The sequence below is a fragment of the Camelus bactrianus genome, chromosome 16 (genome assembly GCF_048773025.1).
Source record: "Camelus bactrianus isolate YW-2024 breed Bactrian camel chromosome 16, ASM4877302v1, whole genome shotgun sequence".
Taxonomy (NCBI): Eukaryota; Metazoa; Chordata; class Mammalia; order Artiodactyla; family Camelidae; genus Camelus; species Camelus bactrianus.
This window is the reverse complement of record NC_133554.1, coordinates 47,365,119-47,383,582: the sequence shown is the minus strand read 5'-3', so window position 1 is coordinate 47,383,582 and position 18,464 is coordinate 47,365,119. Positions and strand designations below refer to the sequence as shown.

The window sequence follows — 18,464 nt, the reverse complement described above, 5'->3', positions numbered from 1 at the left end:
GTTCCAAATAAAAGAACAAGATAAAACTAAAGAAACAGATCTTGATGAAATGGATGAAGGATTTACTTGATAAAGAGTTCAAACTGATGGTCATAAAAGTGCTGTGAGATCAGGAAAACAGTGCATGAACAAAGTTGAGAATTTTAATAAACAAAATATAAGAAAGTACCAAACAAAACAATTTTTAAATAAAAAATTTGGAAAACTTTTAAAAAACAAATCATAGAGCTCAAGAGTATAATAACTGAACTGAAAAATACAATAATGGGGTTCAACAACAGACTAGATGAAGCAAGAGAGAATCAGCCAACTTAGGGCAGTGGAATTCACCCAAACATAAGAGAAAAAAGAAAAAAAGAATCAGAAAGGTGAAGATGACTTACAAAACACCATCAAGTGGACCAGTATTCACTTTATAGGGGTCCCAGAAGAGGGGAGAGAGAAAAGCAAAGAAAGCTTATTCAAAGAAATAATGGCTGGAAACATCCCTAATCTAGGGAAAGAAACAAGACATCCAGATCCAGGAAGACCAGAAACTTTAAAATAAAATATATCTAAAGAGACCCTCACTCAGACACATTATAATTAAACTATCAAATTTGAGAGACTCTTGAAAGCAGTAAGAGAAAAGCAACTTGTTACATACAAGGGAGCCTCCATAAGACTATCAACAGATTTTTCAGCACAAACTTCGCAGGTCAGAAGGGAATGGCAGGATATGTTAAAATTGTTGGAATAAAAACTGCCAACCAAAAATACTCTACCCAGCAAAGCTGTCCTTCAGAATTAAAGGAGAGAGAAAGAGCTTTCCAGACAGCAAAAAGCTGAATGAAGGAGTTCATCGATATTAGAACAGCTTTACATCAAATATTAAAGGGACTTCTGCACACTGCACTGAAAAGGTGCTAATTAGTAACGGGAAAACATACGGAAGTATAAATCTCATTGGTAAAGATGAACAGTTGAATTCAGAATACTACTGTAATGATGGTGGGTATATAACATACGAAATCTAGTACGAAAGTTAAAAGTAGTCAAATTATAAGTACAATAATTTGTTAATGGATACACAAGGGAAAAATGTAAACTGTGACATCAAAAACATAAAATGTGATGGGAGAGTAAAAATGTAGAACATCAGTATGCATTAGAACTTAAGTTATTAGCTTAAAACAGACTGTTATAAATGTTTTATATAAGCCTTATGGGTAACCACTTAGCAAAAACCTGTAACAGATACACAAAACATAGAGAGAAAGGAATCCAAGCGTACCTTAAGAGAAAATCATCAAATCACAAAGGAAAAGAGCAAGAGAAGAAGAAAGGAACAAAGGAATTACAAAACAGCCAGAAAACAACAAAATGGCAACACTAAGTCCATACCTATCAGTAAATAATTAAATGGGCCAAAGGCACAGTAGCCGACTGGATTAAAAAAAAAAAAAAGACCCAATTATATGCTGCCTGTAAGAGACTCACTTTACCTTTAAAGACACAAACTGAAAGTGAAGGGGTGGAAAAAGATATTCTATGCAAATGGAAACCAAAAGAAAGTTGGGTAGCTATACTTCTGTCAGACAAAGCAGATTTTAAGACCAGGACCGTAACAAGAGACAAAGGTCATTACACAATGATAAAAGGGTCAATTCATAAATAGAATATAATGTTTGTAAGTTTTTTGTACCCAACATAAGAACACCTAAATATATAAAGCAAATATTAACAGACCTAAAGGGAGAAATAACAGTACAATAAAGGTAGGGGACTTCAGTACCTCACTTTCAACAGTGGACAGATCATCCTGACAAGAGATCAATAAGGAAATACTGGACTTAAATTACATGTCAGTCCAGATAACAGACATTTAAAGAACACTGTATCCCAAAGCAGCAGAATATACATCCTTCTCAAACACACACAAAATATTCTCTGGGACAGATCATATGTTAGGCCACAAAACAAGTCGGCCACAAAACAAGTCTCTGAAAATTTAAAATGACTAAAATCCTATCAAGCATCTTTTCTGTCCACGATGGTAAGAAACTAGGAATCAATCACAAGAAGAAACTGGGAAATTCACAACTATATAGAGATTAAGCAGTATCCTACTGACCAACCAGTGGGTCAAAGAAGAAATTTTTTAAATCTTGAGAAAAATGAAAATGGAAATACAATACCAAAACTTATGGGATGCAGCAAAAACAGTTCTAAGAGGGACGTTCATAGCAATAAATGCCTGTATTAAAAAATAAGGATATGAGGGGGAAGGGTACAGCTCAGTGGTAGAGCATGTGCTTAGCATGCTCTGGATTCAATCCCCAGTACCTCTATTTAAATAAACAAACAAACAAACAAACAAACCTAATTATCCCCCCAAACCAAAACAAACAAAAAATAAGGAAATGATACCCAAAGTCAAGCAACAAAATAAGCATATGAACTATATCAAACAAAAGGTATAAAGCAAACATAACATCTGCTACTTCTAGATGGTAACAGTACCAGTATTTGATATTATTTCTGATGCTTTCTTGTATTTCTGAAATACTTAAAATGGGAAAGCCAGTCATTAGATCAAAGTGGCTAAGTAAGTGGTTCCCAGGGACGTCCTCATCGTGGCCTGAGGCAGGTACCTGGCCTCCGCTTCTTCGGCCCACACTCCATGATGCTGTCACTATGCTGAGAAAGCGTCTCATCGTCTCCACTCTCCACCTCTTCATTTACAGTATTCTCCTCTTCATAGCCAGCCTTTTCTTTAATTTGATCACCCAGGGCACTTTTTAACATCTATTGAGAAAATTATTTTTATCAACTTTCATTGATTTCAGCAGAATGCATATTGGAAGTAGACTGATAAAACCTTTTAAAAGCTTTCCCTGATAATTAGGCATAAGTTTAGGTACAAGTTTTTAGATGCTTATGCATAGTTTTAAGAAGATGATATATATCAGTGCCACGAACTATTCAGAGTAATAAACTTAAGAGTAAGTCACATAGGGATTTAATACATTTTTTCAATGATATCCCCCAAACTATGGTATTGTACTTTGTGAAAGTCAGCCAGCCATCTAATTTTATACCAAATCTGTCTTTAGTGACAAAGGGAAACTATACAGATATTATCTAAATAGAAATGATTTGATGTGATCATTTATGTTAAATGATTCAGTTTTCATCAGAATTCTATAAAAACTTGGATAAATCTGTACCAAATTTGGTCATATCATAAAAGGCTAGGGAGATCATTTCTCATCCTATGTTCTACCTGCTTGACTTACAGAAGACTTTCACAGTAACTAAGACACAACTAACTTTCTAGTACCTTAGCTTAGCTTTCACCTTCAAATGAAAATCACTTAAATGCTCACCAACTACGGCAATCTCAGTACAGATTTAAAAAAACAAGACTTGCCCAATCTAGTTCAGAGAGGCGCTGAGATAGTTTCTCTGATACAGCATGTAATTCTTGTTCTGTTAACCTTTCTCCTGCCCTCTGGGAGAAAGGCAAATCCCAGGATGAGACTGCAGCTCTGTTTTCATATCTGTAATAAAAGTGACCATGTGACATTTAAGTAGACAAGAGTACATTACTAAGTTCAAAACAACTATAATACGTGCTTTACCAAATATTTCATACTATTCTCATAGCTAAATTTGGAGAGTATATCCTTAACTCTTCAAATCTCTTTGCAAACAGATTATAAACATTGAAGCCTACAGTAATGTTACCTTTTTCCTTTGGGAAGCTTCCTTGTCCTAGGGCCTTGGACCTGGGCTGGACATATTTCCTGCTTGCTATCTTTAGGCAACTTGGAAGTTAAGCAAGCTCTATTATCTGGTTCCTGTTAAAAAGAGAAGAGAGTTGATTTGAAAAAGATACAAAAATGACACAAAAATAGTAAGATTTGGGGTGCGAGGGGAAGGGAGGACCTATAGCACAGAGCAAAGTCCCTTTGTTCTCCATGGTTTTTTTTTGGAGGGAGTAGGTAATTAGGTTTACTATTATTTTTTTTTTAATGGAGGTACTGGGGATTGAACCCAGGACATCCTGCATGCTAGTCATGCACTCTGCCACTGAGCTATACCCTCCCCCTATTCTCCGTGTTTTGCTTTTTTAAAAAAAATTTGTCAAAGCACTCTATTGATCCCCAATGCAAAAGGAATGGAATAATGTCTACAAACTTGCACTCAGAAAAAAAGTGTGGCTCGGGATACCATTCAAATATAAAGGCAGGTAAAGTACTTGTTCTCAAATATGAAAATTTACACATTACAGCTATACCTGGACAATGAAAAAAATGATCAAATGACAAGTAGAGAGCATTAAAATCATTATCTTTCATATCAAAAAGTCAATAGAAACTGTCTAAAACTGAAACAGTTAAAGACAAAACTTCCAAAATATGAAAATAAATTCAACATTTTAACAGTTTATTTCTCAACCTTAGAAGGAATCTTATAAAAAATATTTCTTACGGTAAAGAAACACCTGATGTTTAACCTCTTCAGTTTCACTTCAGTAATTTTTTCTTTTATTTAAATTTAATAGTTGTTAGTAAATAAGAAGTATAATCACATTAAAATTTTTTTTTAATTGAAGTTAGTGTCCTGCTTGAGAATTATTTCAAAGCGAGTATTCCCACTTAACTGCTACTCAGGTCACGAAACAGAATATTACCAGCAGCTCAGAAGCCCCTCACCACCCCCTAAGCCTCCTCCAAATGTAACCATTACTCTATAATCCCTTCTTTGTCTTTATCCATCTACCCTCCTGGCACAAAAATGTTTAGAATGATGGTCATCTAATGCTACCTGAACTTTTCCTGAATTGTCTGAATTTTTAATAATGAGAATGTTTCATTGTTTATAAACTTACCCTTGGTATATACCTGAGTGTTTTTGTTTCTAGGAAGATAGGGACAGGATGACATATAAGAAAGGATTCTATTTTCAAAGAATAGACGAGTGGAATCAAATAGGCCAAAATATTAACAGTAGTTCATGCTAGATAATAGGAATATGTATGAAAAATTATTTTTCACACTTTCTTATAACTTTGAAAATTGTTAATTATTTAATTAGACCTACAATATGGTTCTGAAGCTAGAATGCCTGAGTTCACATCCTGACTCTACAATTGCTGTGTGACCTCAGAAAAGATACTTAACCTCTCTAGTTCAGCTTCCCCATGTGAAATTAAAAATAGTACCTACTCCAGAGCTGCGCTGCAAAAAGTAACTTATTCAATACCTGTAAAGTACTTAGAACTGTGCCTGGCACAAAACACTCAGTATGTGTTGACTCTTACTGTTTCCCCTTTTATACATCCATCCCGTCCCTGTCTTCCTAGGTTAAGAACATCACGTGTCCACAGAGGTAAGTTTTAAGTACAGTGCTCTGATTAGTGTAGTACCCTTACTACCGTTCTAGCAAAGAAATTTTATTTATTTATTTTATTTTATTTTTATTTTTTTAGCAGAGACATTTTAATCTATAGTCTCTGTCCAACTGAAAGCAAGCTTTTCCACTTACCAGAGAAAATGCTGTGCCCTGTCCAGTAGAATTCATGGTAGGGGAACAATGACTTGAACGCAAGTATTCTTTTCCTATGGGGCAGGGAGCCCGAGGCTCTGAAGGGTGGTAAGGTGGATGTAAAGGAATAGCTGATCGGATAGGCTCCCCTAACTTCCTAGCACTTGGAATCATATCCACAGAAGGAACTTCCGCTAGACAAATTAAAATGGACATTAAGATGAAACTAAGAAATAAATCACGTCATGTATACACATACCTATAGAAACATGTTCACACACACTACTTAGAAATGTATTTTCAACTTGATTTTTAAAAAAGCACACAAAAAACAAACAAAAAAAGCATACCAAAAAACCAATTAAATTAGGGACGCATCCTCAGTAAACAAGTAGGAATCTAATTAAATCAGGAAGAATGTAATTTTAATGTTATTGTTATAAAAATGTTCCCTAAAAAGTTATTTTAAAATATGAAAAGTTACTAAGAACCTAAATGGCTTGAAGAATAGCTATATAAATTATGGTTCATCCACATATGATAAAAACAGTTAGCCAATAACAATAATTTTGTTTAATACTAACCATATGAAAATCCCAGAGATAGTAAGAAATGAGAATATTTTTCAAGGTATTATAATACGAAGACCACCAACTGATATATTAATTTTTCAGAGACTCTTACTGTCCTAAAGTCTTTCTTTGAAAGGATTTATATAGTAAAACAGTGGATGCAAAACATGTGACCAAAGACCATCTTAAGAAGAAACCCAAGCTCATAATTAATAGTGAACATTTATAAATGAGGTCATGTAAAACCAAAGAATCACATTAAGCGTAGAGCAACGGAAGTAAAAACCCTAATAGCAACAGAACTGTCTCAGGAACTCTGTCTCCAACTCACAGCAACAATCTCAAGAATTCATACTGCATTACTACTTACTGTCTTCAACAAAGGATGTCCTACTCTTGGACAAAAAACTAGAGGAGGGAGGGTTCAACATTTCTTTATGTGAGTTAGAACATGGTAGGGTTGAAGCTTTTTTAGAGTGCATTTCGTTAGGGCCCTGGGCTCCTGGAAAAGAAAATATTAAGGACAAAAATTTTTTACTACTGAATGTTATAGTAAAAGCCAAGAGTTTTGTAAAAGAGGATAAAAATCTCAACAACGACATAATCATAGAAATATGTTGGTCTGATTGCTTGAAATACCAATTACTTGTAGTAACTATCAGATAGCAAGGTGTAGTTCTGTAGCCCAGAATCATTCATACAGTTTAAAGGCAGTTTTACACAATGTTGCATACCTTTGCTTTAAAAGTAGGTGCCAGAGTTGTAGAAATGCTGACTATTGCACAGATATATCTCTGAGCTAGAGGTCCTGGCTGGTACCATAGTCAAAAATTTATAGGTCAAACAAATTGTTTTGTCTAATTTTTGAAAGCTTAATATTTTGAATCAGCTTTATAATGTTATTAATATAGAGAGCTATATTAAAATAGCTCTGAAACTGAGGTTACTATCCACTTTGCTCCCTTGGAAATCTACAATACACAAACTCCTCATAAACAAAATGGATTCTTGACTTCCCCTCTCTAACCTTCTTCAATTTAATGAAAGACGTCTCCATAAACTAATTCCTCACTTTGAAGGTATGAGAATGTACCCTGAAAACTCACTGTTACAAATATGGTCAACTGATTAAATCACTAAATACAGAAAAATTTACCTTGTCCAGATCCCCAAATCCACACAATTTATTCCAAGACATTGTACTTTCAAATTTTTGACATTCATCTGATGTCTTTTAAAAATCAGCAGATATGTTTTTTGTGCTCCTTTACTACAACGCAGTGCAACATGACCATTTTTTCACATCAAAAAGTTTTAAATATGTGAATTTCTCTCCATAACACCATATTTTACAAGAATATCATCTAAGACATAATGTTCAAAATTCACAAGTTGGTCCACAGTTTCTCTACTACCTGACAATGAATTTGTCATCAGTTTGACCCCAGGCTAATTAATTTTTATCGGGTCCATTTTCCCTTCAGTTTCTTGAATGACCATTTCACATGCTCTTTCTTTTCGATGGAAATTGCTCCTAAAATCTCATGCTTAGTTATCATCTTGAACTTTTAATTTGTCATATTGAAAGTTACACACTCAAATATCTCTCCATAACCTTCAGATTGGTTTAGAATGTACTGGTTTATCACTGAAGAGATTGTGAACTTCTCTACTATAAGCATTAATAAAACTTCAACTTGCAAGTATCTACACAGTAAATACGTAATACCTCATTTACCCCCCCCAAAAAAGGGGGTGAGGTGGTCCTCGGTAGAACAAATGGGTGTAAGTGGTTAAAAGGTACAAACTTCCAGTTACAAATGTATTAAAATAAATAAGTATGGGGATGTAATATACAGTATGGTGACTGTAATTAGTCAATACTGCAGTGGGAGTGCCCCAGGCGCTGAAGGCCTCTCAGACTCCTCTTCATGGAGGAGTCTGGCTCACGCCACCTATAGAGCAAGCCCCCTCATTACCCCCTCCCCCACTCAGAGTAGTAGAGTGGCAGTGCTTCCCCCCAGGGGCTGGCCAGATTTGCATCATGATGAGAACCGGCTGTGCATCCTGTTTACAAGGTGTTTACGAAGGAATTTCTCCTCCCCTTATATAAAAGGTTTAAGGAAGGGAGATCAGCCAAGACAGCAGAAGAGAAAGACCCTGCCTGAGTTCACCTCCTCTCACGGGCACACCAAAGTCACAACTATCTGCAGAACAACCATTGATGAAAAAGCCCAGAACCTACCGAAAATGATCTTCGACAACTAAAGACACAAGGAATCACAATGACATGGGTACAAGGGGCAAACTCGCGATATCATCAAGTCCCACACCCCTGGAGGTGGCGACCCACAAACTGAAGAATAATTACACTGCAGAGGTCCTCCGGAAAGAGTGAGAGGTCGGGCTCCCCAGCCTGGGGGCCTGCATCAGGAATATGAGCCTCCAGAGCACCTGGCTTTGAAGGCCAGCAGGGCTTAATTCTGGGACTCCCAGAGGGCTGGAAGAAATAAGAGATTTCACTCTTAAAGGATGGAAACAAAATCTCACACATTCTGGGAAAGCAGCAGAGGAAAAGCAATAAATAACATACAAGGGAACTCCCAAAAGGTTTTCAGCAGAAACTCTGCAGGCCAGAAGGGAGTGGCATGACATACTTAAAGTGATAAAAGGGGAAAATCTACAACCAGTAATATTCTACCCAGCAAGTTTCTCATTCAGATTTGATGGAGAGATCACAAGCTTTTACAGATAAGCAAAGCTAAAAGAATTCAGCACCACCAAACCAGCTTTACGAGAAATGTTAAAAGAAATTCTCTAAGCAAAAAAGAAAAGGCCACAACAAGAAACATGAAAATTCCAATATGAAGAAAGCTCATCAGTAAAGGCATCATACAGTAAAGGTAGGAAACCATCCACACACAAAGCTAGTAGGAAGGTTAAAAGACAAAAGCAGTAAGATCATCTATATCCACAATAAGTAGCTAAGGGATACACAAAACAATTTTATGTGAAATATGATGTCAAAAACAGTAATCATAAGGGGAGGAGAGCACAAATGCAGGGTTGTTAAAATACATTTGAAAGAGATCAGCAACTGAAAAGAATCACATATATATATATAGACTGTTATATAAAAACCTTACGGCAACAACAAACGACAAATCTGTAATAGATACACAAAGAAAAAAAAAAAAGAGATCCAAACATAACACTAGAAACAGCCATCAAATCACAAGAGAAAAGGAAAGGAAAAAAAAATACGTATGAAAACAACCCTAAAACAATGAACAAAATGGCAATAAGAACATACATATCAATAATTACCATAAATGTAAATGATCTAAATGCTCCGATCAAAAGACAGAGTGGCTGAATGGGTACGAAGACAAAACCCATATATGCTGCCTACAAGAAATTCACTTTAGATCTAGGGACATACACAGATGGAAAGTGAAGGGACAGAAAAAGGTAGTCCATGCAAGTGGAAATCAAAAGAAAATCAGGGTAGCAATATTTATAGCAGACAAAAGAGACTTTAAAGACTGCTAAAAGAGACTTTAAAGACTGCTACAAGAGACAAAGAAGAACATTATATAATGATCAAGAGATCAACCCCAAAAGAAAACATAATTATAAATACATACGCACCCAACACATGAACACCTAAAATAAATATTAACAGACATAAAGGGAGAAATTGACAGTACTCCAATAACAAACAGTAGGGGGCATTAACACCCCACTTACATCAATGGACAGATCATCCAGACAGAAAATCAATCAGTAACACTGACCTTAAATGACACATTAGACCAGATGGGCTTAATAGATAAATAGAAAACATTCAAACCAAAAGCAGCAGAATACACATTCTTTTCAAGTGCACATGGAACATTTCCCAGGACAGATCACATGCTAGGGCCACAAAACAGCCTGGGTAAATTTATCAAGCATCTCTTCCCACAACAATGGTATGAGATTAGAAATCAACTACAAGAAGAAAAATGCAGGATTTCCAGTCAAGATGGCGGAATAGTAGGACCATGAGCTCTCCTCACCTCACAACTGCAGCAAAACCACAAATGACCACTAAACAACAATAGGGAAAAAAAAAGACTGGAACCTAGCAAAAAAGATCTTCTTCAACCGTAAAAATAAAGAGGGAACCACAGCAGGATGGTAGGAGGGATGTGCTTGTGATATAATAGGGCCCCATACCCCCGTGGTGGGCAACACACAAGCTGAAGAATGATTAAGTCGCAGAGGCCCTCCCATAGGAATGAGAGTTCTGAGCCCCACATCAGGCTCCTCAGCCTGGGGCTCCGGCATTGTCAGGAGGAGGAGACCTCAAGACATCTGGTTTTGAAGGCCAGTGGAGCTTAACTCCAGGAGCCCCACAGGACTGGGGGAAACAGAGTCTTCACTCTCTTGGGAAGTGAACACAGACTCTCACGTGCGCTGGGTCCAAGGGCAGAGGCAGTTATTTCATAGGAACCTGGGCCAGGACCACCTGCTGGTTTTGGAGGATCTCCTGGGGAGGTAGGGGATGGCTGCAGCTCACCCAGAGGACATAAAAGCTGGTGGCAGACATTATGGGAGTGTTCATCTACATGAGATTTTCTGGAGGCTGACATCATGATTGGATCTTTGGCACCAAGACCTAGCCCCACCCAACAGCCTGAAGGCTTAAGGGCTAAGAAGCCTCAGGCCAAACAACAGACTGGGTGGGAACACAGCCCCACCCATCAGCAGACTTCCTGAGCCACAGATGCCTCTAGACATGGCCCTACCCACCAGAGGTCCAGGACCAAGCTTCACCCAGCAGTGGGCAGGCGCCAACTCCTCCTCCGCCAGGAAACATGCCTCTAGTCAAGCCTCATCTACCAGGGGGCAGATACTAGAAATAAGAAAACAATAATCCCAAAGCCTGTGGAAGGAATCCACAAACACGGGCCAGACTTTACACTGGGACCAGCTGGACCCTGACCCTTGGGTGACAAGAGAGTGTACTTCTGGGACACATAGGACATCTCCCACAGAGGCCACTTCTCCAAGGTCAAGAAACATTACTAACCTACCTAAAAATACAAATAGAAAGATAGACAATATGAGGTGGCAGACGAGTATCTTCCAGGCCAAGGCACAAGATAAAATCCCAGAAGAAATAAGTGATGAGGAGGAAAATATAATTTGAAAAGACACATGCACCCCAGTGTTCACAGCAGCACTATTTACAATAGCCAAGACATAGAAACAACCCAAATGTCTATCAACAGATGAACAGATAAGATGTGGGGTGTGTGTGTGTGTATGTGTATGTGTGTACATATATACATACACACAATGGAATATAACTCAGCCATAAAAGAGAGTGAAATAATGCCATTAGCAGCTACATGGATGGACCTAGAGATTATCATATTAAGTAAATTAAGACAGAGGAAGACAAATATCATATGATACCATTTATATGTGGAATCTTACATAAAAATACAAATTATATTTACAAACCAGAAACAGATTCACAGATACAGAAAACAAACTGCGGTTATCAAATGGGGAAAGGGGCGGGAGGATAAATTAGGAGTTTGAGATTAATAGATACACATTACTATATATAAAATAGATAAACAACAAGGTCCTACTGTATAGCACAGGGAACTATGTTCAATTTCCCATAATAAGCTATAATGGAAAGAATCTGAAAAAAATGTATATTGAATCACTAACACTGTAAATCAACTACACTTCAATAAAAAATAAAATTAAACAAACAACTCAATTAAAAAATGGGCAGAAGACCTGAATAGACATTTTCCCCAAGAAGACATACAGATGTCCAACAGTCACATGAACAGATGCTCAACATTGCTAATCATGAGAGAAATGAAAATTAAAACCACAGTGAGATATTACCTCACACCTGTCAGAATGGCTATCATCAAAAAGATCACAAATAAATATTGGCAAGGATATGGAGAAAAGGGAACCCTTGTACACTGTTGGTGGGAATGTAAATTGGTGCAGCTACTGTGGAAAATAGTACAGTAGTTTTTCAAAAAACTAAAAGAACCACCATATGACCCAGCAATTACACTCCTGCTACATATATATCCAAAAAAAATGAGAACACTAATTGAAAAGATAAATGCACCCCAATGTTCATAGCAGCATTATTTACAATTGCCAAAATATGGAAATTACCTAAGTGTCCATCAACAGATGAATGGATAAAGATGTATATGTATATACATATACAATGGAATACTACTCAGCCATAAAAAAGAATGAAAATATTGCCATCTGCAACATGATGGACTTGAAGAGTTATTATGGTTAGTGAAGTAAGTCAGAGAAAGACAAATACTGTATGGTATCACTTATATGTGGAATCTAAAAAATAAAACACACTAGTGAATATAACAAAAAGGAAACAGACTCACAGATACACAGAACAAAATAGTGGTTAACAGCAGGGAGAGAAGCAAAAAAACAAAAAACCAGTAGGGAGAGGGGCAAGACAGGTATAGGGGGATAAGAGGTACAAACAATTATGTAGAAAATAAATAAGCTATGAAGACATATTACACAGCACAGGTAATACAGCCAGTATCTATAATAACTATAAAGGAGTATAACCTACAACTTATATAATACTGTACATCAACTATAGCTCAATAAAAAAATTTTTAAGAAAAAAATACTGTATTGTATATTTGAAAGTTACTAAGACAGTACATTTTAAAAGTTCTCATCAGAAGAAAAAAATTTCTTTGTGATGACAGATGTTAATGAGACATATTGTGGTGATCTTTTCACAATACATATCAATATAAAATCATTGTATCATACACCTGTAAAACTAATACAATATTATATGTTACCTATATTACAGTAAAAAAGAAAGATTTATAATCCTGGAATTAAAGCTTAAATGAAATGTCTATAAATGTGTATGATGACACTTATCTGATGACTTAAATTCAACTCATAAAAGGAAGTTACCATAGAACATCAAACCCAAACACCTTAGCCTAGCTTTACTCTCAACTTTTTCTCCTTTGCTTTAATTGCATTACAATCTGAATAGTTAAAATCTGAAAACAACTAATTCACTTTTTACAGGTGGAACCTCTGTACATGGCACTTGCTATCACAGAACACCATTTTTAAAATCCCCATTCCCTTCCATCGGACTCTCTGCCTTCAAGAAACATTCCTGCATTACCTACAGTCTGGTCATTCCACTACTTTGCCCATCCCAGTGGCAAGTTCATGTCTTTGGTCAACTCTCTGAACTTCCAGACTTAGGTTCAAACATAATTCTTTGGAATGAAGTGTCTATTTCTTGGAATCAGAGTATATTAATGCTGAAAGGGATTTCAGAGTTGGTTTAATTGAACTCTTTAAATTCATACTTGAAGAAACAGGAGTTCAGAAAAGGATCATATCCAAAGTCACACAGCCAGTAGCAGAGTCTTGATGACAGTGTTGCCCACCTGATTCGCAAAATTTAATGTACTTCATTCTACTCTAGCATTCTTGTTCAAACATTCAAAAAAATACTTACTGTGGGCCTGATGTTTTGCTAATTTCAATTATGATGAATAAGAAAATTCAGGTGAATAATTTTATCATATATTTCGTTATTTGTCTTGTTTATTGACTGTCTCCACATCTAGAATGTAAGCTCTATGACAGAAGGGATTTGTGTCTGTTTTGTTTATCACCGTATCACCACTGACCGGCATAGGGAAGACACTAAGTAAGTATTTGCTGAACCAATATGAGGTGGCTACTGTCCCTGGAACTCACAGTTTACATAATAGACAAACTCAAAGTTACTGTGCAATGTGAGAATGATGTTACTGAAATAAGGTGAAAAGGCCACACTATATGAATACAGAGCCTCAGAAGCCGGGCTATGTATAGAGTGGATTTTCCAAGAACAGAAAGGAAGAGAATCCCAACAAAAGAAACAACAAGAAGCCAAGAGAAGAGCAAGGCAATCAAGGTAGGAAGAGCAGGGAGTGCGACTGGTTGGAGTAGGGAAAGGTGAGAGGCTCAAAACGGGCCTGAAAGATATTCAGGCTTATTGTGCATAAGCAGGAGACTGGGATATGGCCTGAAGCCTGGAAGAAAAACTGCCACTGGATGTACAGACTTGGCTGAAACCATAAAAAAAGTGAGTCACCCAGCTCAGGGAACTGCACTTCAGGGGTATCCTGAGTGTAATCAGGCTGTTAAGCTGCATCCAGAATTTTCTTCCCCAAAGTATCAAGTCCTGCATGTTACATGACAAATTTGCATCCACCTATTTGCCCATGTGCCTGGGCCTCCCACTTGACTCACTTTGGACAACTGTTCATATTTAGTAGGTAATAGTGGTATTGTAGAACTTAAACTCTGATGTCCAGTTAGGACTCTGTTCTCCTCAACTTTAAACATTCCTACCAATATATGTACGTACATGCATGACTGGGACGTTGTGCTGTACACCAGAAACTGACACATTATAACTGACTGTACTTCAATAAAAAAAATAAAGAAGAATATGAAAACAAAACAAATGAAAACTTTAAACACGCCTAAGTATAACTATTTACATTTTCATAGCTGTACACTGAATAACAATAAATGATATTTAAAGTTTCACTACTCACCATTACTTCTTAGAGAAAACGTGTGTGCTGTGTCTCCAAGTCTAATTATTTCAGCAGCAGATTCTGCTTCATCTCCATCCCAAGAGGGGCCCAAGGCTTCAGAGGACAAGGAACACCTGAAAGAGTTCCCTCACTTACTCAGGGCCTGGCCTGACCACAGACGGCCCTTTCTGTGAGGACCCCGAGAGCAGCTTTAAGCAGCCTGCCTGTGGGTATTCAGATTGCTCACTGCTGTGTGCAGAAAAGAGACTTTCCCTTCTGCTGCTTATCACCTTGTTGCTGTTTATCTGTTTTGTTCTGACTGACATATGTACGGTGGAAAAAGCTGTGTATAAAGTGTCAAAAATTAAATGTATACAAGAATACACACAGAGAACAACAAACACTGGTTACTTTAAGGGTGTGGAAGTGAAGGGAACTGAGTAGGGTATTAATTCATTAAATATCCCTGTATTGTTTCATTTTTGCACTTTTTAAAAAGTCTAATAATGAAAAATAAAGACAATTCATCTTACGATGGTCTCCCTTTAAGACACACTTTCCACAATGTACTATTTCTAAACAAGGCTTCACCTGTGCTTTTCAAACCATGACAAACTCCATTAAAAAATGATAATCAGATATTTAAAAGAAAGTCATAGCATCATGTGCAACCTCTGCTTATCAGAAATACAATCAAACCTGTAAGGACACTTTATTTTGCCTATGAAAGTAGCACAAATTTTATAACTCTGATATTGGTCATTGATACTGGTTCACGAGGGCACAGTAACCTAGCACTTTTATACTGCTGGTGGGTGTATAAATAGTCACAGCCTTTTTGGAAAGCAATTTGGTGACTTTTAACAGCCTTATAATATTCAAGTCTTTGAATGTAACTTAAAGATATGGGTGGGAGGAGGGTGGAGAAAGAACAAACAAAGGTATGTACCACATTAAAAAAATAATACAAAAACACAAAAACAACTACCTACAGGAGTGGTTTAGTAAACTATAATGCACCCATAAGAATGGTATGTTATACAGGGATTAAAAATGATTTCAGAGTTTATCAACTTAGGGAAAGGGTTTGTGTGTTAAATTTTTAAATGCAAGAAATAAAATTATATAAACAGTATGATTAAATCCAAAAAAGAAAAACACAGTAAAAAGACTAAAGGACAACAAAATGTTAACAAGCAGTTATTTACTTCTGAATGAGAGTTCATCTTTTTTTTTTTTTTTTTTTGCTTCTTTTTTATTTCTCTGCACTTTCCAAGTTTTCTGCAAGGAACATAAACTACTTTGATGATCAAGGGAAAAATTTTAAATTAAGTAGGCGGTTAGTGCTGAGAATGAAGTATTATACACAGCTCGAGGGTCTTAAAACCCCCTTAGGGAGGTCTTAAATACGAGAAGTTAGTAAAATTTTCACATTAGCTTTGTTTTTTGTTTTGTTTTGCTGTCATTCTGATACATGGTGTGCAATTTTAATTCTTAGTAGAAGGAAAAGCATAACTTGTTTTGATTAAATTCAATGACACTGAGTGCTACCTCTCAAAAGAAACTCTTTTCCATGATGATCTGTATTCTTTAGTACTTTCTGGCTCTTCCAAAGGTTCTCCTTGATAGGTTTCTTTAAAACTCTGTCCAGTTTCACCTGTTCAGAACAGATTAAAAACAACACAAAGGAAACTTCAAGTTAATGCAACTGTCTCTCTACAGGGGGTGGGCAGAGGGAAGGACAGTAAAGTACCCTCAACCTTTTCCTGGTAAACTGGGCTCTTGTGAAAGTAAAATTAAGAACCAAATCATTACCTGCAATGAGCATGTACTAGCTGGATTAACAAAGAAGCAACATAAGTATTGCTTTAAAAAGCAGCGTCTACAGTTGTATTAGTAGTGTTTTATTTTTTTAAGCTAGGTGATAGGTTCATTTATTACTTTTTAAACCTCTTTATCTGTAAGGGATGTTTGAGGCAAGATGACTAGGGCGTGGCTTAGAAAAACATGAATGTGTTAGCCTACTCAAGCTCCAAGACAATCCTGCCCTAGCCTCAGAGTGAGACCACATCAAGACGTGGATGAAATTTTCCTTAAGACTATCACTCTTCTTTCTACCCTAATATACTTGAGAAATACACTTTCACAGCGTCTGTAATGCACTAGGGGAGTGATATGTGGGTGAAACCTCCTACAATTCAGATCGATCCACTGGATTTCCATCCCACTTCTAGGGATTTCCACATCCACCTTCACTTTTTTCTATTTCTATATTCACCAAGCAATATTTTAACATTAATCAATATTCACTGTGTATTTACTCTGGGCTAGGCTCAGTACTAAACTATTTACATGTATCTACTTACTCAACCTTCATTACAACCGTGAGAAAATTTCAGAGGAGAAAACGGAGGCTTAGAGAGCTTCAGCCATACAGTGAGGGACAAAACTCAGTTACACAGTGAGGGGCAGCAACTGGCCCACAGTCGGCCTTCTAATCCCTTGCTCTTCTCTTCAGTGGTAAATGATAATGCTAGCTCAGGTACCAGGAAGAAACTGCATACCTGACATGACTAGTGATAATAAAGATTTATTTCCCATTACTAACTGGCATTTTGAAGATTCTGGTCAACTCTAGGTAAATAATGCTATAGAAACCTGGACCTGCAAAGGTGAGAATCAGATTTTAGAAAACATTGTCCACTATGGTACTACCACATAGGGAGGCCCCATCTGGGCAACTCCCTCCAAGCAGCACTAAGCTCAGCACATACTACCGACCTCCCCCTGGGAAGGTCCCCTCCCTGAGCATTTCATAATCCCCAGCTCACTTGTAAATATCTCTCAGGTCTGTCCTCCTCCCTCCATTTCCATTGCCCACCATCCCTCCCTACCTGAGGTCAACCACTACACTGTAAAAACCGCCGCTGTCATTAGAGCACTTCAAATTAATCTCTTACAGGTGGTTTTCTTCCTCCTACTCTTGGCTGCTAAAATGATTAAAAGCCACAGCGCATCGAAATATCTACTGGAAGCCTCGAATTAGGTGAGTTTTACATGTCATTCCCCGCCCTCCTATTCCTACAATGTTTTTATTCTATTTACTTATGGCAGTCTCCCTGACTTGAGTTTAGGTTCCTTTAAGAGCCATAAACATGGCATGCAGCTTTGACTCTTCCCAGAGTACCTATGTTGGTATTTAATGTATATTAAACACTCAAAAGTTTTTGAAACAGAAAAAGAAATATCCAGTGTGGCAAGCCTTTCAATCTTTCCTTCCAGGACTTACCTCTGTAAGCTTTTAAATCTTTTCAGCAACAAGGATAAAAGTTAGAAAACTATCTCTGACTAAAAAGTTTAAGATTAATTTCAGACATTATAATCACAGCATAGATCTCACCATCAACAATACAAGAATTAGGAATGACAAGCCTAGCCCAATTTTTTTTTGTCTTCATTTGTATGAGAATTTATATTAACTGCTATTGCTACTGAAAACTTGTTTTGGATAATTTTACAATAATAGCAAACCGATTCTCAAATGGGTCATATATTATTCCAACCATGATATACAGTGTTATTTACCTGACCAATCAAAAATTAAGACATATAGTATTTTTAAAATTTTTGCAATATGATAAATAGCATTGCATGAAGACCTTCAAGCATCTAACTTTTTTTGGTATTACTTCCTTTGAACAAATCCCTAGAA

General features: G+C 36.8%; 1 protein-coding gene across 3 annotated transcripts in view; it reads right to left on the bottom strand.

Moving 5' to 3' along the window:
* Window positions 1-18,464, bottom strand: part of CEP95 (centrosomal protein 95) — a 33,455-nt gene that overhangs the window by 9,383 nt on the left and 5,608 nt on the right. For all 3 annotated transcript variants that reach the window (XM_045511964.2, XM_010948674.3, XM_010948673.3), the window contains exons 5-11: window positions 16,304-16,409; window positions 14,771-14,886; window positions 6,475-6,606; window positions 5,533-5,726; window positions 3,730-3,842; window positions 3,413-3,542; window positions 2,634-2,787 (exon numbers count right to left, since the gene is read on the bottom strand). In XM_045511964.2, coding sequence (XP_045367920.1) covers window positions 2,634-2,787; window positions 3,413-3,542; window positions 3,730-3,842; window positions 5,533-5,726; window positions 6,475-6,606; window positions 14,771-14,886; window positions 16,304-16,409 — 945 coding nt within the window. The remainder of the gene's footprint in view (window positions 1-2,633; window positions 2,788-3,412; window positions 3,543-3,729; window positions 3,843-5,532; window positions 5,727-6,474; window positions 6,607-14,770; window positions 14,887-16,303; window positions 16,410-18,464) is intronic.